This window comes from Glandiceps talaboti, chromosome 5, assembly GCF_964340395.1.
Source record: "Glandiceps talaboti chromosome 5, keGlaTala1.1, whole genome shotgun sequence".
Lineage (NCBI taxonomy): Eukaryota > Metazoa > Hemichordata > Enteropneusta > Spengelidae > Glandiceps > Glandiceps talaboti.
This window is the reverse complement of record NC_135553.1, coordinates 1622122-1646021: the sequence shown is the minus strand read 5'-3', so window position 1 is coordinate 1646021 and position 23900 is coordinate 1622122. Positions and strand designations below refer to the sequence as shown.

Here is a 23900-nt window from a genome sequence, read left to right as displayed (position 1 = left end):
CTTGTACCACACTCATGGCACACAGAACTAGACACTTGTACCACACTCATGGTACACGCTACTAGACACTTGTACCATACTCATGGCACACAGTACTAGACACTTGTACCATACCTATGGTATGCAGTACTAGACACTTGTACCACACTCATGGTACATGGTACTAGACACTTGTACCATACTCATGGCACACAGTACTAGACACTTGTACCATACCTATGGCACACAGAACTAGACACTTGTACCATACTCATAGTACACAGTACTAGACACTTGTACCATACTCATGGCACACGGTACTAGACATTTGTACCATACCTATGGTACGCAGTACTAGACACTTGTACCATACTCATGGCACACGGTACTAGACACTTGTACCATACCTATGGTACGCAGTACTAGACACTTGCACCCTACTTCCATGTTATGTAGGCTTATCCAAGAAATGCTTAAAAGTAAAAGTACTATTTTTAGTTATGGTTGATGACATACCAATAGGATCAGACCACAGAAAAGTGATGTACATATGACAGTTTTTGTTATCACATCTTTGTGCCAAGTTTGAACAAAAAGTGGCTTGTGCATGTCAGAATAATGGTTGTCCTTAGAAGAATGGATAAAAGCTGAGACAGAACACAGTAGCTCCCCTATGGTAATGGCAAATAGCAAGTTCATACACACAGATACTGCAAAACAGACAGAACTGCCTCAGTGGACAGCAATATTTGACGTTATCACAAAGTTGATGTAATTATAATCTCCTTTTAAGCTGAAAATTATGATATACAAATATCTACCATTGAATAAGATGTTTTTACATGAGAATGTGCTGTTTCATTTTGAGAAAACTGCACATAAATTATGATTAGATAAAATTTGTTTAAAAAGTAGTATACTGCAGCTACGCAGTAACACACTGTACAGCTTGCCATATCTTTGCTTGAAGTGAAACATGTAAATTTGACCTGGTATGATTTTTGCCAAATTCACCTTATCTTGTAATGCTTGTAATGGAGGAGGCAGTATGCCATAGACATGACAATCATGAAATGGGAGACTGCTTTACAGTATCACTGTGTAGGACATTGTTGGCCACTGAGAGCAAAAATCCAATTAGATAAGCAATTTATTACACTTGACACTTTTGGACAGCCAACAATTGTATCAATATTTCAGAGAAAGAAGATGTCCAAAATACATGGACAAATAAATATGAGATTATAAAAAGTTTACAATTCAGAAAAATCTGACTTAACCTCTACTCTAATTCATTGAACTATATTTTGCTAGAGAATAGTCTAAGTTTGTACATTTGTACAAATGTGCCACAGAGGGCGCACTTGCTTTGATTTGATCACTTATATTCAAGTTCATGCTGTGTACGGGTGTTACACTCTTTTACAATTTAGGGATACTAACGATGCTTCTTCTATATGTAAATTTTTGATCTTTTTTGTCTTTACCATCTTCTTGGCCAGGGCTGTAGATTTCTTGCTTTCGCCAGTGACGGGCAATGAGGAGGTATAACGTACCACTAAATGAACAGCACAGGAAAGCGATTGCACTGCAGTAGAAGGACCAGGAGAAATGAACTGTTGCTTGGTAACCATCTGGATAGCTAACCAAGTTTCCTGGTCTCTCATTTATTCTATACAATATGCTGACTATGTATAAGCTGACTACAAGTGCATCAAAAATGGCTGTAAGAGAAAAAAAATATATATATATATAACTTTTGACTGTTTTGAAGAATAGGATAGAGTGCTGGATATCAGTAACTTTATGATAGAACTACAGATATTGTATAAATGTATTGTATTCATATGAGGAAAGCTATCATATGGAAATGTAATTATTACCCAATATGAATATTACTATCATTAGTTTCAACTCTAGCTTTGTTTCCTGCTTTTTTCATACCTGAGTAATTAATACCAATCTAAGTATTACAGTACAAATCACGCAAAGTAGACAAAGTAATGTAGAAAATGTGCCACAGAGGGCGCACTTTCTATTGCAGGCAAACGCATTGGAAACAGTACTACTACAAGTTGCAATCTAGCCTTCTTAGTTCTATGCAAGGTATCAGACTTCAGAGACCAATCAACTTACCAGCAAATGAATACATTAAGCCACAATCTGTATATAATGATGCTTTCATCTGCCAGGCTGCTTGTGCTCCAGATAACACACCAAATACTTGTAGCAGTATGCAGATACAAGAAAAGCTGGCTGATATCACAGCACAGTCTGTTAAATAAATCAATAGTGTTAGAGTTTATTTAGTAATTTTATTTCCTAATAAAAGTGGACACAATCCTATTAAGAACACACTAACACAATGCAACATTATGAAATGTGTGAAAAACAGAGAAGAAAAGTACAGTTATTCAAATTTTTTAAGCATTTTGGCTCGTGAAAATGATTCTGGAAAAAGAGCTGTTGAAATCACTGCTTCACTCTTTCAAGGAAACTACACATTAACTTGCATCTTGGGACTTCAAATGTTGGAAAGGTATGCGAGTCAAATACAGTGCTAGTACTCAGTGTTGGAAAGGTATGCGAGTCAAATACAACGCTAGTACTCAGTGTTGGAAAGGTATGTGAGTCAAATACAGCGCTAGTACTCAGTGTTGGAAAGGTATGTGAGTCAAATACAGCGCTAGTACTCAGTGTTGGAAAGGTATGTGAGTCAAATACAGCGCTAGTACTCAGTGTTGGAAAGGTATGTGAGTCAAATACAGCGCTAGTACTCATAAGTGTTGGAAAAGTACGTGAGTCAAATACAGCGCTAGTACTCAGTGTTGGAAAGGTATGTGAGTCAAATACAGCGATAGTGCAGTCATACGCCTAGTATGAAGGTGTGAAAAACCATCATTATATGTGATTCTATTTTTTACAATGAGTACACTGACCATTGACTTTATCATGGTTGTTCTACATAGAAATTGATAGTGTTATATCTAGTACAGTATAAGGTTACATATACTGTATTTCACATTATCATCACCTGTACATGTATTACTGGTCAAGTAAAAATTCATTTGCTTCTGTATATTAATTCTTTCTGTAGCAAAGACAAATACATTACAATATGAAATGTTCAAATGTTGATATATATGTACTTACAAAAAATAACTGTGTGGTATGATGTTGGTCCTTCACTTCCCTTGAAGTCAACCGGAGAACATATAATGACGGCCTCCTCCGCTGAAAGATAACATATACAGAAATACAATATTAATACACTGATCATATACTGTGACAAACACAGACACAAACACAGACACAGACACAGACACAGACACAGACACAGACACAGACGGTAGTCACATGTGTGCACTAAAAACATTTGGGATAATTTTTGCAAATAAAAGACCATTCATTGTACATTGTTGAAACTTTAACACAGGCTTGTTATGGCACTGTACTACAAGACACACAAAAGTATGCCATGCCACTAGGGGGAAGAAGCATTGACACTATTTAGGATAAACATCATTGACAAAGACTATGTTCAAACTACAAATGTGAGCTTCACTCTGAGGCTACATAAAGTAGTAAAACTAATAAGCTGGATTTGGGACTCCAGTCAGACTGAATTTTTGTCTGAACCCTGAACCCTCCTTGTCAAGGAAACTAAATACACTTACATAATCAAATGGAATTTTGTGTCAGACATAGAAGATATGCCGACTCTTAAACTCCCTCTTGTAATTATCATAAATTTAACCTGACTCAGAGTCGATATTAACTGTTCATATTTGCTTTTTTTTATGTTAAGTAAGACTAGACTTAATTCTCAGAGTTGACTCAACTGGCTAAGTGTGAACTGAGTGGAAGAATCAACACAAGGACAAGTCACACACAAGACGTATCAACATAGCAAATATTTATTCAAATATTTAGTATCTTGTTATTGACTTCAATCTAGATCTTTTCATACAAACAAATAAGACTGCCTTTAACACTATTCTACATTAATAAATAGATAACAAATGAGAACAAAAGAAATTCTGACTACAACGTTGAGGGCAGTATGTACCACATAGTAACCTGCATGGTACTGATGTCATTAAATCTTGGTTCAAAACGAGTTGTCTCAAGATCATGGCTAAAGTGAGTAAAATGTTAAGGTTATATTTAAACACATAATTTCTTCTTTTATTTGTTTTATTTATTTTTAAAAAACCAACTGTGTTTTTTGGGGGCCACGCTGATTGCATACATGATTGCATATACAAGAATGTATACAAATATATAGGCTTTGACTGGAAGTAACCAAGTACTTGATTTTGAGTAGAACAAAGAAAGCATCATTGCCAACAACGACCGTTTTACGGTACCGTTCTTAATGAGCCAGTCCCTACTGTCCGAAGTATAGTGGTAGAAATAATAACTCTGGTTTACGAGAATGAAAGAAAGGAACAGACATATAGTGAAAGTAGCCTGGTTATATTTGAATTGATTGTGTTCTATTCTTGTTACTATTTGTTCTTTCTACATGATTATCAGATAGATAACTTGATGGTTCACATTCATACATTTGTATTTGTATTTTTACAAACCATCTAAATTTAAATATATTCACAAAAAGTTTAATAAAACAAAGATATCATCAGACAATTGCAAGCATTTCATTGGTCGATATTTCACACCTGTATTAACAGTATTTCATTGTCAGCATTTAATATCTGGAATTGAATTACATAATATTTCATATCCAACATCGAACGTTTAGCATATCATTGGTCAATGTTCTACACCTGGCATTATATCAATTTTAATAGTATTTGATTGGTCAATATTTCACACCTGCCACTGAAAACTAGTATTTTATTGGTTGAGACATGCATGTCCACATAGTATTAAATTAAAGGATTTCAATAAACTGACATTGAATTAATAACCATATATGTCATTTATTTTTCAATGTTTCACACCTTACACTTGAAAAATTAGCACTAAGCTAGGGAGTATAGCACCGACTAGCATACAGGATGCCCAGTGTCGATGGACAAGTTTTTCATCTACATTACAATGCAGCAGATGGTATGACAATATAATTGTCAGGATGTCATAGCTGAATGTTTCATTACCTAGCAAACCAGCTCATGAATATTTATGAACTGTCATGTATTATAATTAGCAATGAATGAGGGTTAGATAGTCTATAGGGAAATTATGAAATACTACTGTTGTGAATGGTAAATTTAGAATAGTAGAATATTGTACTGCGGTGAAGAACAAGTGTGGACAGGTTAATCTACACATACACATAATTAGTACTAGCCAACCAACCATAACAAATACATTTTATGTTAAAGCCACATATTTCAGGAGAAATACTGTTTGATTATTCAGCATTAGAAGAGAAGCCTAAATTGTAGATCTAAAAATTACTATAATCTTTAGATAAATAATTCTAAATTTGTATTTAATATCTTGTAGAATAGAGAAGTATATACAAGATACATTTGAGCAGACGTGGAAATGAGGACAAAAATAGTTGACAAAATAACTACTTGAGGTTGACCTCATTCAATGAAGAAAATTAGATAATATACATATATTAATTTACAGCCAGAAAAAACTTACAAATAATATTGAAAGAAAATTACCATGATACAGAACTTGTATTTGTGTGATGATAACTAGTTAAAAAGAAAATATTACTAAAAAGATAGCAAGATGGCGGCTAGAAGTACCAGCACATTTCAGTCTATTTCAATTTCAATACACATTCCTATCTGACTGCCATTCAAGGTTTCCCAGTTTCATTATAGGATAATTCATTCTGGCTTCTTGCCAAGGCTTTCACAATATTATTACATGCATTGTTGACTTGGACATTTTTTTTTAGTCATAAACACTTCTGTCTGTCTGTCTGTCTGTCTGTCTGTCTGTCTGTCTGTCTGTCTGTCTGTCTGTCTATACAAGTCCATTTATCTGTTTGTTTGTTTGTCTGTCTGTCTGACAATGCCCACCTGTCTTAGGCTAATAATGATATATTTCAGCTTTCTAGCTATACTGTGTGTAGCTCTGCATGTCCATCTTCATCCATCCATCGATCCATCGATCCATCCATCCATCCATACACCCACCCACCCATCCATCCATCCATCCATCCATCCATCCGTTCATCCATCCATCCACCCACCCACCCACCCCACCCACCCACCCACCCAACCAACCACCAATCAATCAATCAAGTACCAATTTACCAACCCCTACAAAACTTGCAACAAATTACACTACCATGACTTTCAATATTATCTTCTACATGTACATATACAGACATGTAATTTGTTGAATTAAATATCAGCTATTGTTTGAAAGTACTAGAAACATTACATACACTACACATTATGTGCATTATACATGGCATTACACAATTAATACATTGCACTTTCACTTTGTTCATGACACATGACACATTATGCACTGCACTATACAATGTAGTACATTGTACACATTTACACAAGATACAATGTATACATTACAAATAACATATATTACACATGGCATGTACATAACAAATAGTATACATAACACAAATTGTATAGTACATATGATACTGTTAACATTATACTCTATGTATATAGTTACATGACACAATATATACATTGTACAATGTATACATTATACGTAACACATTACACATGGCATGTACATGAAACATACAAACTTAGCAATCCACATACATTAGACATTGTAGGCCACTGTCATTACATATCAAACATTGCACTTTGTGGCACAATATATTACAAATTGTATACATGTATACAAACATGTGCATTTTGTTACACACTGTTTACACATCATATAATACATTATCTGTACACAATTACATTGTGCATTATTTGTTATAATGTTATACAGTGTATGTTAATTTACACAATCATACTTTACATCATCCCACATTACAATTGTGCATTGTTTTTACATTAAAACATTTCCACACCATATTTTACATTATATCTATACATGACAGTATGTATTATCTGTTATACATTGTACATGACAGTATGTATTATCTGTTACACATTGTACATGACACACTGTGTATTATGTTATACATTGTACATGACACACTATGTATTATCTGTTATACATTGTACATGACACACTATGTATTATCTGTTATACATTGTACAATGACACACTATGCATTATCTGTTATACATTGTACATGACGTCACTCTGTATTATCTGTTATACATTGTACATGACACACTATGTATTATATCTTATACATTGTACATGACACACTATGTATTATCTGTTATACATTGTACATGACACACTCTGTATTATCTGTTATACATTGTACATGACACACTATGTATTATCTGTTATACATTGTACATGACACACTATCTGTTATACATTGTACATGACACACTATGTATTATCTGTTACACATTGTACATGACACACTGTGTATTATCTGTTATACATTGTACATGACACACTATCTGTTATACATTGTACATGACACACTATGTATTATCTGTTATACATTGTACATGACACACTATGTATTATCTGTTATACATTGTACATGACACACTATGTATTATCTGTTATACATTGTACAATGACACACTATGCATTATCTGTTATACATTGTACATGACGTCACTCTGTATTATCTGTTATACATTGTACATGACACACTATGTATTATATGTCATGACACACTATGTATTATCTGTTATACACTGTACATGACACACTCTGTATTATCTGTTATACATTGTACATGACAAACTATGTATTATCTGTTATACATTGTACATGACACACTATGTATTATTTGTTATACATTGTACATGACAAACTATGTATTGTCTGTTATACATTGTACATAACACACTATGTATTATCTGTTATACATTGTACATGACACACTATGTATTATATGTCATGACACACTATGTATTATCTGTTATACATTGTACATGACACACTCTGTATTATCTGTTATACATTGTACATGACAAACTATGTATTATCTGTTATACATTGTACATGACACACTCTGTATTATCTGTTATACATTGTACATGACACACTCTGTATTATCTGTTATACATTGTACATGACAAACTATGTATTATCTGTTATACATTGTACATGACACACTCTGTATTATCTGTTATACATTGTACATGACAAACTATGTATTGTCTGTTACACATTGTACATGACACACTATGTATTATCTGTTATACATTGTACATGACACACTATGTATTATCTGTTATACATTGTACATAACACATTGTGTATTATCTGTTATACATTGTACATGACACACTATGTATTATCTGTTATACATTGTACATGACACACTATGTATTATCTGTTATACATTGTACATGACACACTATGTATTATCTGTTATACATTGTACAATGACACACTATGTATTATCTGTTATACATTGTACATGACACACTATGTATTATCTGTTATACATTGTACATGACACACTATGTATTATCTGTTATACATTGTACATGACAAACTATACATATCATACATTATACATTTACTACCTATACATGTACATTTTGTATAATTCTAGTTTGGATTGTATCAGCTTTTGACCCATGTACATACATTATGTAGATTATAGCATGTCAGTAACACAGGTTCCCTCATGAATTACAATATATCCAACAGTCAGTGTTTGCATTCCCTGATCATAAATAATTCTGACAATTTTATTAGCAAGGCAGTTGCTGTCTGTATAACTGGGATGTAAATATCAGCCGTTATATGAAATACTGGACTATACCCACTAATATTTTGGGTGTGGTTTTCTGAATGTTTTTAAATACACCATGACTAGTGTATCACCTTGGTATATAGTGTACTCTCTATTTATCATTTGTTGTGTTAAACAATTACATGTGCAGGCACTTTTTTTCTAAATAAAATTATCGTAATATGCTATAATGCTATTCAAGTATACCCATATTTCAAAATTTAATTCATGCATACATATATACATACACACATTCATACATACATACACACACACACACACATACATACATACATACATACATACATACATATACATACACACATACATACATACATACATACATACATATACAGACAGATAGACATGCATGCACGCATGCACACACACACATACATACATACATATACATACATACATACATATACATGCATGCATGCATGCATGCATGCATACGCACGCACACATGCACGCACGCACGCACACACATACATACATACATACATACATACATACATACATACATACATACATCTTGCCATGCCTACTGCATTTTATTATACACATGTACAGAATCTTTAGAAGTGCATAAACGTAGTTTATATTTGCTAAATTAAAATATTTCACCTGCAAATTAATAATTTCATATTTATGTTAATGTTCTCTGAACTCTCTATATATATCAAACTTATAAAAGTGTTTGTTTGTAATTTAAGATGTTGTACATGTACCATACATTGACTCACAGCAACCTGTGTAAGTATATATACAGGTCTAATTTAACATTTAGCTGTTGGCAATTTGATGACTAACTACATTTACATTACATACTTCTCTACTGGATTACATATAGCACTGATTTGAAGTTCACCTAATCTGATTGATAGCAGCCAACAAAATTCAATTAGTACATAATCAATTGAAAGCCTTTTTTTGTCCTTTACAGAAATGGATCATGGTTTTATCATAAATCTAATGTATTCATTGATATTGCATATCATACCATACGCCTATATGTAGCCTAGTACGTTGCATAGCTATATTTGTCATCAACAGTCAGGTATACTACTACCTGCACAATTCTAAACAGCAGACCAGTAACGATGTTGTTGTACATCCTGACAAACATTTCACTGTAAGAACAGACTTAGCAATTTGTTATTTTTCACATTATAACATTTTTTTTTTATGATGAAAGTTTTTTGGCCAACAAAAAAGGTGACTGGGGCATAGACAATACACAGCAACAACTAGAGTCAGGATGCTAGCAGTGATCATACATTGAATTTAAAGTCAAATAAAATTCTAGGACTTTTCAGGAGTTTTTTCAGTAGTTTGCCAGGAGTATTCAGATCAACTTTGGTCATTTTCCAGGAGTATTGATGTGTGGAATACAATTTATTTGTCAACACACCTGCTTTTTAATACATATTTCTCATGATGTATCTCATTGAAAATTTATGACAGTAATGTATATCATTCAGTCTATCGATTTGCCGAGAGTTTCCAAAGAATTGATCACATTTTTCCAGGACTTCCTTTGAAATTCCATGAGTTCATGAACCCTGGCTATACAACAAGTAATATTGCAATGCAATGCTTCATAAACACTAATGGGATAGTGATGACAATCACATAGACAGCTATGGTAGTGAAGTAGTATTGGTATCTATCAACACTTTACATGCCACATATAGACAGCTATGGTAGTGAAGTAGTATTGGTATCTATCAACACTTTACATGCCACATATAGACAGCTATGGTAGTGAAGTAGTATTGGTATCTATCAACACTTTACATGCCACATATAAACAGCTATGGTAGTGAAGTAGTATTGGTATCTATCAACACTTTACATGCCACATATAGACAGCTATGGTAGTGAAGTAGTATTGGTATCTATCAACACTTTCACATGCCACATATAGACAGCTATGGTAGTGAAGTAGTATTGGTATCTATCAACACTTTACATGCCACATATAGACAGCTATGGTAGTGAAGTAGTATTGGTATCTATCAACACTTTACACTCTACAGAATAGAACTGACATCGATGTAGACTGTTATATTGATGAGTTGACTACAAATTGCCACTTCACATACATATATGTGGCATATACATGTATCTACATGTATACACTATACTATTTTCAATACATAATCACCCCATTGTAAATAGACTTTAATAAAAAATATAAACATATTTTCCTCTATTGAATATATTTGGGGAGGGGGGTGGGGTGGGGGGACAACTTTGTGTGCTGCTAACTTTCATGTTTTAACTAATACCTTATTAATTTCTGAAATGTTTTTCATATTTCATATATATATTAATATTTCACAAAGTGTGACACTTTAAGAAAAAAGGAATATACTATCTATTACAATATCAAATGATTAGGTACATGAAGCATAGGCTCAATATGACAATGCAGGCAGGATGTCGTTGTCATAGTAACATAAAAGTTACTGGTACCCAGGGTGATTGAACAAATGTGTACACAGGTCAACAATTATAATGTGATATTTTGAATATTTCATACAAATTATTACAAATATGATGTATGTGATACTGGAATATTCATACAATATGATGTGTGTGATATTGGAATATTCATACAAATATGTTGTATGTGATATTTTGAATATTTCATACAAATATGATGTATGTGATATTGGAATATTCATAAAAATATGATGTGTGTGATATTGGAATATTCATACAAATATGATGTGTGATACTGGAATATCAATATAATATGATTGATGTATATGATATTAGAATATTTTACTTTATGCTAGATTCCCCAATATTCCCAGCTGAACCAAGCTTACAATCCTTATCTGTAGGTTTCTTGAAGATTTCATACATACACTGGTTTTCATACAATGCACATTTTAAAAAGTACTTTAACATCAAAATGTGCTAAAAATGAAAATAGTATAACATATTGTACTGATGCATATAGTGTTAGGAGGACAATGACTGTGATCTAATATTAACAACATGAATTTGATCATGGTATATGCTAATGAGTTTGGTTATGCTAATTAGCTTGGCCTTTTATTATGCTAATGAATGTGTGACCTTTCCAAATGGCTATACAGTTGTCACCACTAATTATGCCGTCCTGTAATAGTTACAGCATTTCAAATATACTATGTTTATAATTCACCATAATTTGTATCAAGAGTGTTCAATTTTATCTAAAAAAACTTGGAATATCATCACATGCCATGCACCTGCTTCTTTCATATTGTATGCATATTATAGGAATACCATCTAGTTGACATTTGTGGGTTTTTTTCTTTAAATTATGTATCTTCCAATATTCTATCAATACTGAACTGTAACTTCTCATTAACTGATCAAGCTATTTCATGGGTGGATTTTGTACATGAATAAAGACATCCTTATAACCACTCTCTCAGTGTTTTTCCTGAACAAGGTAGTAATAAAGCCAAACAAAATAATTCTGTGGCTCTTATAACGCCCAATTTCAAAACAGGGTGGGAATTTTTTATTTTGGGGGTCTGGTTCAGGTTGTTACAATATATGTAGAGGTCAACAGAGATTTCTAAACAATGTGTCTGTACTTTCCGTATGAAATGCACAACACATTGTGTGCTACACTGTATTCTGCCATCTTGTTTTGATCACAAGACAATAATGTCATCAAATCTCATTATTTCCCTCACGGCTTTGCAATATTTTCCGATTTTTCAATATTTTTTCAGAATTACCTAATAATGTTTAGGGTCAGCAGTGAAAAACTAGGTTGGGTCAGGTCCCAGAACCAAACAATTATTTTTCTTGTCTTAAAGTACTCTTGCTACTTTTCAATGACTAATTTCATCAAGAAATGAAAATTACATATACCATTTCAAACCATTCTAGATAAATTGAGATGTCTTTGAATTTCATAAGATTGTAACATATGATATTATCTCCCATTTTTTTTTTAATTTGAGGACTTATATATTCTTGGTTTTTGCATCTAAATCATTTGTGTAAAATAAAAAAGTCTGTCACTTAAATGTCCAATTTGTCACTTAATAATCCACCAACTTACACACTTTACTATTTGTTGTTTTTCATAACAAGCTTTGGTGTAAGAATAACTCGTTACTTCTCAGGTAATGGATATCTTAAAGGTTGTCAAGATGTTGTAAATTACATCACAGACAGTCTTTTATATAATTTACATTATCATGTACTACAAGCATACACAGGCTTATCAAAAAACATTTCTTTTTTGTCAAAGTAACCTGATGCTTGTAAAATGAAATGATTAAGTCATAATTAACTAAATTAATAATATCAGTAAAAGCTACAATGTATTGGTGTTTATTAAATTACACAGTTCATACATACAGTTAATGCTGATGGCAGTATCCGTCTTAGGGTTGAATGTCAGTGGAAAACAAGCACTTACAAGCTGGGTTTTAATTGTTACCATGACAATAACATGTTAATGGCACAACATTTATTTCATGTAGTCACAAACAACTACTACTTGAAGAAACAACCTCTGGCAATATAGACTGCTATCATATAATGAAACAAGTCTTCAATGAAGACACAGGTCCATGGACCACATCATGTACTTTTATCACCTTTCACCAATTAAGAGCACACAACTTCATCCTGTCTGATATAAACACCTTGATTCAAAAACTGAAATTTTCAAGAACTCTTTTTTCACCAGAACAAAGAGTTGACTGGAATGCAATACCCTTTTCTTTCATCGAATCGCCTTCGATATATTCAAGACTTATATCTTAACCTTTGACCCCCATTGGCGTTATACTCCTAAGGAGGCGGTGCCAATTATTTTATCCAGATCCAGTGTATCCCATTTTATATATACATATAAACACATCACATTCTCAGGCACATGGTCAAAGTAAATCCCCAATAAGACTTCCGTGCTAAGTGAAAATTGCCCTTGGGAAAAAAAGAACATGACTAGTATCCCTATATGCAAATTAAGGTCACTACAGGTCGATAGTCCATACCAAGTTTTAATTTTCTATCTGCCAATATTATTATACAAATATAGATTTCATTTTAATCCAGCCATCAGGTTTTTTTGTTTGTTTTCTTTTAAATTTTAACATTTAATCTGTCAAACACACAACAGGAAAGACATTCCCATTGTATTTAATTATCCCAATCATAAAACTGTAGTCCTCAGGTAGAAATATTACTACTTCAGGGATGGCATAATTGCTGCTGCTTGTGAGTGAATGATATCGATATAGCACATTGAAAGAATAGTATAAACCCTGTAATGCCTGTAATATCATATATCATACACATGCACCTAATAACACTTTGGGTGAGATTTATTACACTATGTAGTATACATTTATCATACTGAAGCATTGGCTATATAACTAAGCCAAGTCATTTATAACAGCTATCAATCTTGTACACAAAGTTAATGTTTAATTAAGAATTATGACTTCTGTGGATTTGGTATTTTTCAACTCATGATATATAAGATATATAAGAGAGAGGTCACAGGTTCCGTCTGTATAAAAGTTAAAACTATTCAGATTTTTATTCATGCACATATTTTCAACCCTAATTTGTGAGATTCACTGTCTAAATTTAATTAATTGTCTCAGCATATTCTGTGATGTGGAAATATTAATGAATTTTAACTTGTCGGTTTTTATACATTGTGAATTATTTTAATCGGCCAGATTTACACTTAGTCCCTTTTTGTGTGTTGTTATTTTCTTTACTTTATTGCAATTTTTTTAAACTTCAGTCTGTACAACGCGCTGAGACGCATGTGTAGCACGTTTTCTTACAATAAATAAAATAATAATAATAATAATAAAATGGGCAAAAAAGTACAGCTATATAGCTTATAGTTATACTGGGGTTTCATTCAATTTGTTGTTTAATACTGTGTTTACTCAAAAGGGTTGTTGATGACCAGATTAATCAATCATCAGTTTGTACAATGTAATGTATTTACAACTCAAGTATTATTCAAAAACGCGACATTATTACAGCTAAAAGTGAATAGCATTGCATGGTTTATAGATCATCCTCATTGAGAAGTTATAACATGGGATTAAAATATATCATTTTGACACAAGTGAAACACACATCAGTGCACAGCTGGTACAAAGCTGCCATGTTTATAATAATCATACCAAGCAACAGATGTACCGCACTCTCCGTGAATCTGTATACAACATGTATGTATGGACAATTTGAGATAATGCCGATTACTGGATGATATACCAATGGATCATTACCTACATTACTACAATAAATACTTTTCACAACAATACTTTTGCTGCAGCAATCTTTCTGGGATTTTAAAAAAGAGGGATTTATCAAAGTTTTCATGGTTTGGCGATATGTCTTTTCTATGATGATTTGGACTACTAGCACTAGGAACTAAATTTGAGCAGCTAATGTCAGGTGTCTGTTTAGATACCATATTTTCAACATTTATAGAATGCTGGATGTATCATTATTCATTTAACAATATAGATGGCATCATACAAATCCCCCCACCTCCAAACCCCTTTCCCCAAACCCCACGACCAAAATACATGTACAACCTGTTCATGGAGAACATAGGACAGATACTGTATACTGTAGACTTTATCTACTAGTATGGAAGCATGATGCATGGGTGGCATACACATACATTTGTAAAGTACATTAATTTGTACATGTCCGCCTGTATACAACAAATACATGTAAACTGAGTCTGAAATGAACACAGTGTCACATATACATGTATGTACATTTGTGCATGTACGCCTGTATACAGCAAATACATTGTAAACTGAAATGAACACATGTACCCTGTATGCAGGTGTAGCAATTGAATGTAAATTTACATAGCATTAAACCAAGTATCAGTAAGGGTATATGTCCTAATATTTCATTTTACAAGCAAGCATATAAATCTATCAAAAAAAACATCAGGATAGAAAAGTTATTGATGAGAAGATACTAATCATGAAAGTGAATACGATATAGACATTAATAATACATGAATACAAAAAATGTTAGGTTTATTAAAATGAATTCTGTAGATTTTCTATTTCAAGTATTCCATAGATCAAATCATACATAGAAATCCTGTTTTAAATTCACTAAATATCACATTCATTGTTTAACAGTTGTTGATGCCAGTGTTGTCAGACATAACGCCTCAAATAGTCACTACCTAAAATGATAAAGATCTGACAGAAAGCTGCATTTGACGTCTCCAATTCATTCGCCATGCTGTGAGCTTTTCTATTAAAAGCTTAAACATTCTGATAAATTAGAATAAATTCATTTTGATAATGTATAAATATATCTAGCTGCAAAAACATAGTTTATTTCCTGTGTATAAGAATAATATCTTCCTGATGAAATAACCAGATTATTTACTGTTCATAACAATTACTTCCCGATAAAATAACCAGATTATTTACTGTTTATAAAAATTACTTCCTCATAAAATAACCAGAATATTTACTGTTCATAACAATTACTTCCTGATAAAATAACCAGATTATTTACTGTTCATAACAATTACTTTCTGATAAAATAACCAGATCATTTACTGTTTATAACAATTACTTCCTGATAAAATAACCAGATTATTTACTGTTTATAAAAATTACTTCCTGATAAAATAACCAGATTATTTACTGTTCATAACAATTACTTCCTGATAAAATAACCAGATTATTTACTGTTTATAACAATTACTTCCTGATAAAATAACTAGATTATTTACTGTTCATAACAATTACTTCCTGATAAAATAACCAGATTATTTACTGTTTATAACAATTACTTCCTGATAAAATAACCAGATTATTTACTGTTCATAACAATTACTTCCTGATAAAATAACCAGATTATTTACTGTTCATAACAATTACTTCCTGATAAAATAACCAGATTATTTACTGTTTATAACAATTACTTCCTGATAAAATAACCAGATTATTTACTGTTTATAAAAATTACTTCCTGATAAAATAACCAGATTATTTACTGTTCATAACAATTACTTCATGATAAAATAACCAGATTATTTACTGTTCATAACAATTACTTCCTGATAAAATAACCAGATTATTTACTGTTTATAAAAATTACTTCCTGATGAAATAACCAGATTATTTACTGTTCATAACAATTACTTCCTGATGAAATAACCAGATTATTTACTGTTCATAACAATTACTTCCTGATAAAATAACTAGATTATTTACTGTTCATAACAATTACTTCCTGATAAAATAACCAGATTATTTACTGTTTATAAAAATTACTTCCTGATAAAATAACCAGATTATTTACTGTTCATAACAATTACTTCCTGATGAAATAACTAGATTATTTACTGTTCATAACAATTACTTCCTGATAAAATAACCAGATTATTTACTGTTTATAAAAATTACTTCCTGATAAAATAACCAGATTATTTACTGTTCATAACAATTACTTCCTGATAAAATAACCAGATTATTTACTGTTCATAACAATTACTTCCTGATAAAATAACTAGATTATTTACTGTTCATAACAATTACTTCCTGATGAAATAACCAGATTATTTACTGTTTATAACAATTACTTCCTGATAAAATAACTAGATTATTTACTGTTCATAACAATTACTTCCTGATGAAATAACCAGATTATTTACTGTTTATAACAATTACTTCCTGATAAAATAACTAGATTATTTACTGTTCATAACAATTACTTCCTGATAAAATAACCAGATTATTTACTGTTTATAAAAATTACTTCCTGATAAAATAACTAGATTATTTACTGTTCATAACAATTACTTCCTGATAAAATAACCAGATTATTTACTGTTTATAAAAATTACTTCCTGATAAAATAACCAGATTATTTACTGTTCATAACAATTACTTCCTGATAAAATAACCAGATTATTTACTGTTTATAAAAATTACTTCCTGATAAAATAACCAGATTATTTACTGTTCATAAGTTACTTCCTGATAAAATAACCACATTATTTACTGTTCATAAGTTACTTCCTGATAAAATAACCAGATTATTTACTGTTCATAAGTTACTTCCTGATAAAATAACCACATTATTTACTGTTCATAACAGTTACTTCCTGATAAAATAACCAGATTATTTACTGTTCATAACAATTACTTCCTGATAAAATAACCAGATTATTTACTGTTTATAACAGTTACTTCCTGATAAAATAACCAGATCATTTACTGTACAGGAGGTTGGGATACATGTAGGTAAGGGATACAGGGGGTTGGGGTGGGTACAAGGATTCAGGGGGTTGGGGTGGGTACAAGGATTCAGGGGGTTGGGGTGGGTACAAGGATTCAGGGGGTTGGGGTGGGTACAGAGATACAGGGGGTTGGGGTGGGTACAGGGATACAGGAGTTGGGGTGGGTGTAGGGATACAGGGGGTTGGGATGGGTGTAGGGATACAGGGGTTGGGATAGGTAAGGGATGATATAGGTTGTAGGACTGGGATCAGGAACAAGGTGAAGTCCCAGTAAGTGTTTATTGTCAATACATCTTTATGCACGATATAGATACATCCATGATGTAGGCGGCAGGGCTATAGGTTCATTGTGTATGCATAGAGGGACTTGTTTTGCAGACTAGCTTAATTGGCTAATTGATGAATGTTCTGACAGGTGGGGCCATCGTTGCCATGTATGGGCAATACAACAAAGACAGTACATGTACATGTATTAGCATTTCTTGAAAACATGTTGTTGTACTTGTAATTGTCAGAAATACATACACATACTTGATACTTTAAAGTAGATAGATACATGAACATATAATACATATACATATATAGTGACACACACCCATATATACATGTACCGTACACACACAAACACACATACACAGGTACAAACATAAAGATGCACACATACATGTACAGATATAGTTATGCTCAAAGTGTGACTAATTATTATTAACAATCTAATAAAACACTGAATTATAGAAATATTCTTGAAATTCATATTTAAATTACTTTTATTGGAAAATAAGCAAAAATATCAGTTGCACCTTTTCTGACATAAAAAATAACATTTTTTTAACAATCGAATTTTTTTTTGGACATATACCCTGATAGAGCAACTGTGTGAACAGCAATGTATTTATTTTGAGTCAAGTTATACAAACCAAAATACCTTTTTAGCCTCTCTTGTAGGGTCATAAATTCACTGACTTCAGACAATATATCTATCTACAGCAATTGAAACAAGTCACGGTTTTCTGCTAAGGATCATAAGTTGGTAAAATCTACCTTAGTTCCCCATAGATAAGATAAAACTGGAGGCCCTTCAAAATAATAAACAATGTTTTTTTTTTCTTATTAGCATCTTTATTCTACAGAGGTATGGAAACCAACCAAATAACTATCAGCTGGAATACGGAATACAATGTAGATGCAAGGTACATTTGTACATTCAGTTGATAACAACTCATCAGGTGGTGAATGTATAGTTGGCTTATCAATTCAACTTAATGATATGGTTATAAAATTAATATGCTTTGCACTGCCCGACACGGATGCATACCTTACCATTATAAATATTTCATATCATTTGTACATTCATTCTTGTAACCTTGAAGAACAAGATTCAGTATTTTTATAGAGAACAATACAATATTTGTGATAAGCTGTGTAATTTGTGATAAAGATGGGCTTACAACAATACTGATGGACAGCAGACTAGTGGGTGGATGGATGTGAGAAATGAGATGGTATTTAGCCATGCGCAGCATGAAAGGCACCTGATGAATTGGTGATGATGTTCGCCAGTGTCTGTCAAGAGGCCACAATATTTTAATTTCTAGTAATACAGATGCGACAGTCTGACAGGATACCTTTTGATTTACATTGCAATGTGAGATGAATACATAATAGTATACCTAGACTCTGCTATAATGTATACACAAATTATTCTATTTCTGCTATTTTTGTCTCTCATGGCAGGCTTACTATAACCCTTGGAGCCCCTAGAATTTTTTTTCTACATTTTTAGTTTGTAAATAATAATATATCGTCTCAATAACAGACATAACTAGTTTTATATTATTCTCTCATAAACGAAAAGCATGGCTTCTTCGTAAACATCTAGGCATAGATATAAACTAACTAATATCTCTTTAATAACGAGTGAAACAAGTCTTCATAGAACAAACAACACTCCCCCCCCCAAAAAAAAAAAAAAAAAATCTCTATTTCTTTACGTTTACTGGATGAAATGGTTTTGTTTTTTTAATATTGATCATGAAGATCAAAGTCAAAGTGAAATATTTCACCAACAGAAAAATCATATCTGGTAACTTAGTGGTGTATACTTGAATGAAGTCTCTGTTATTATTTGGTTCTTCAGCTACTATACAACATTTACAACAAATATGGCTGATATTCAGTAAAAGAGTAATACAAGCATACAAATAATACAAGTTAGTATGTTCCTTGTCCTGTGTCACATATGCATAACATTTCAACAACTTTAATACAACAAAGTGTCTGCAATGTGCAAAAAATGGCTTACATGTACTTTTTGATCCTGAAGGTCAGGAAACTTGCACCTTTTATACCCTGGTCATTCTGTCATGACAATATGTTATCAGTTTGACAAGAATTACAATATAAGTCAAAGCATTCTTAGTCAGCATTAGTCTTCTCAATTTTTCCTAAATTACACTCGTGCAGGTATAATAATATCATTTCCAAATATTTTTCTTCATTCTGTGGTGAAAAACATGTGACCTCTGGGTTTTGTCACTTCTTATCTTAGAAGGCCCCTCAGGTCATTCAAATTTGCCTTGTTTGAATGATGAAAAATATAGATGAATAGTGTCTTGTAAGTGTTGCTGATCCATGTATGCAAGCAGCTATATGCAAGTAGAATAGTAATGTGCATATAGCTCCTATAGAAAGTCACCTTTGTGTGAGGTTTGAATGAAATTGGCCATCACTTGTTGGGGAAGATATTGCATGGACAAACAGATGGAACCAACTGTAAAAGCCCCTTCTCCATCCCACACACACACACACCCTCATGGGAGGGAACACTAATCAACCTGTTATTATATTTACACTGAAGTTTCATTATTAAAAAAACCTACATTGTATTTCAAAACATACTTGTCATAAAAAATGTCTTTAACCATCAATTTATCTTACTGTCTATGAGATTAATTTTTAATAAGTAATATCCTGATATTTAGGTAATAAGGAAAGAAACTCCTGATATTTAGGTAGTATGGAAAGTAACTATCTTTATACCATATTACCAGGTCACATCAGGTGACAGCAATAAACAACCAGATGACAGAAAAAATAACCAGTTATCAACTCGTTGACAGTAAATATAACCTGTTTTCAATAAGATGACAAAAAAAAAATTAACAACTAGATAACATTAAAAATAACCAGTTATCAACTAGATGACAATAAAAATAACCAGTTATCAACCAGTTGACAATAAAAATAACCAGTTATCAACCAGCTGACAGTAAAAATAACCAGTTATCAACCAGTTGACAGAAAAAATAACCAGTTATCAACCAGATGATAGCATAACCAGTTAGAAACCAGTTTTCAACTATTGAACTAGGTGATACCAAAAATACAAAAATGTAACCAGTTGACAGCAAAAAATTACCAGCTTTAGTTTCATTCAGTTGATAAAAGCAACTAGGTGTAACTGCAGTTCAAGTCATTCTGACTCAGTAATTGCACATGTGAAATAATACTGTAGTATAGTTTATATAATGTGTACACATCATGTAAACTCTGTTGCCTATAGCTAAATGTAGAAGTACATTGCTACCTGCAAACAATGGTCTTCATCTGTATATCAGGAAACTGTGTACACTGTGTAAGTAATTTCTAGGCTATATGTACATGTACTCTCCAATACAAGCACTTTGGGTCTGAGATTGAAAGTGTAAAGTTGATTTAGGCAGTTGGTAGTCTTTTTTAAATGTAGTTTAATACAAACCATAACTGTTTTTCAATGGCAGGCAAACCTGATATGGTCTACAATCAAATGCTAAAATGAGTCATTAATAAGTTTATGTGTGTGATGTCTGTTTGTGCATCACTCCACTTTCTGCATTAAAGAGGCTTGGTACCTGACACTTTGGTGGGTTTCTTTTTCAATTTATTGTTAACCAATTAATGTAATGAAGTCATTTCATATTATGATAGCATATCTGAATATCTGATGAGAGTTCTACCAGCTGCTAGACATACATACTGTGACTCAATCTATGTGATTCAGAATCAATGTTATGTTCAAAGACTTTATGGTTCATAGTATCAAATGATAATTTGTACTCACAGAATCAACAATTTCTGGAAATAAATCCCAAATTCTTGCATCCTTAGGAGTGTACTACAATGATGCTGATAAGTCTAGATGTTTGTGAAATTCTGGGATTTGCTTCCAAGAATATTTTTTAACGCTCAGAGTTCAAATTTACAATTCATATAACTCAACATATTAACAGTACAAAATAGTGCAAACCTTGATCAGGTTGTTGTAAACAATAATATTTGCCATTTTCTTATTATCATGAATTCTTGTAGTAAATAAACAGCAATATGTGCACACTGTCAACAAACCAACAAACCTTCCCTTTTTAAAAAGTCACAACAACTATGCATTAAATGATTGCATGAAACATCACGTTTGACTAGTGTGATGGTTACATTAAAAGTTACATAATCAAATGATAAAACTGATAAAACCTGAGGTGAAAACTTTTTCATAATGCTAGCATAATTCAAGTCTCGTATTCAATAGTCTAACACAGTATGTTCTATCAAAAGTGGAGATATTTTTACACATTGCAAGTGACACACTAATGTCAATACTGACCAGATGACAAATATTCAACATTTTTTTGTTACAGACCAGGGTATAACAATATAGCAAAATAATTTTCCACATTCATTCTCTTTATTATGTTTGCATAAGGACCACATTGATGACTCACCTTTGTGTGTTGGACATTTAAATATCCATGAATAAATTATCTACTTGTTTAACATTTGTATTTTTAGATAATGTATGCCACATATTATTTTTTATCTATAGATAATATATGGTGAACCCTTTATTGTACAAACAGGAATGCTTTTTGTGTCATGTATCGCTCATTCTGATAACAATGTAATAGTTTTAACAAACGATAAATATGTATCAACAACACAGTCCGACGAAAATCAATATTCTTTTAACGTTTAAAAAGCGAGTTCTGCACTTTCACCATCGATCGCTTCACTAGAAATAAATTACTGCAAGCGTAGAATAATATGATACGTCTAACCGTAGCAATTGTTATAAACGCTTCACGTTCGTCGACAAGAATTAACAAATAAGAAATGTAATACGCGAATTATTTCTTTAACTAGGTGCTTGACAAGCGAACGCTGCTTCAGATCACTCATCAAATGATCGATGATGGCTAAGAACGCTGCTTAGCCCGAGAAAAATAGTGAAAATGACAATCATTTTAACATGAATGAATACAATCAAAGAATATATGCGTTAACTCACTGATAGTGAACTGCAGAGTGATAAAAAAAACACATACAACACACACTTGTTACATTAGTAACTCACCCAAGAAAGTGGCATTGGGCTCGAAAGCACATATTCTCCATAGTCCTGCATGTTGAATCAGCAGCGGCACATCACCAAGATCAGTATCATTTTTAAAGGAATCTCTATTTGCTACTATATCATAATCTGAATTTACCCAATAATCTGTACCTATCGACGCACTTTGAAGTATTAATGATAAAAGGCCAGCGATAAAGGCGGAGGCCATCGGGCAGCCTCTGCCTAATGCGGCCGCCATCTTGGTCAATCACTCTCTATTTTGGACCCCCTAGTTAGTATCATATTCTTAAATTTCTTGTGAACTTCTTAAAATTTTTCATTAACATAATGTTTTTGTTTTGTTCTTTACGGATAAAATGAACAAATAATGCAGTACGTCGACATCATTTAAACAAATACAAAGAATTCTAGGTAAAAAAATATAGAGTCAGCCTGGTTTATATGTCAGT

General features: G+C 32.3%; 1 protein-coding gene across 1 annotated transcript; it reads right to left on the bottom strand.

Annotated features, from left to right (window-relative positions):
* Positions 1 to 205: 205 nt before the first annotated feature.
* Positions 206 to 23688, bottom strand: LOC144435279 (transmembrane protein 114-like). The gene is made up of 4 exons (XM_078123868.1): positions 23452 to 23688; positions 3133 to 3213; positions 2116 to 2253; positions 206 to 1703 (listed from the first exon to the last, which is right to left on the bottom strand). The coding sequence occupies exons 1-4, from the start codon at positions 23657 to 23659 to the stop codon at positions 1402 to 1404; spliced, it is 729 nt and encodes a 242-aa protein (XP_077979994.1). The 5' UTR covers positions 23660 to 23688; the 3' UTR covers positions 206 to 1401.
* Positions 23689 to 23900: the final 212 nt, after the last annotated feature.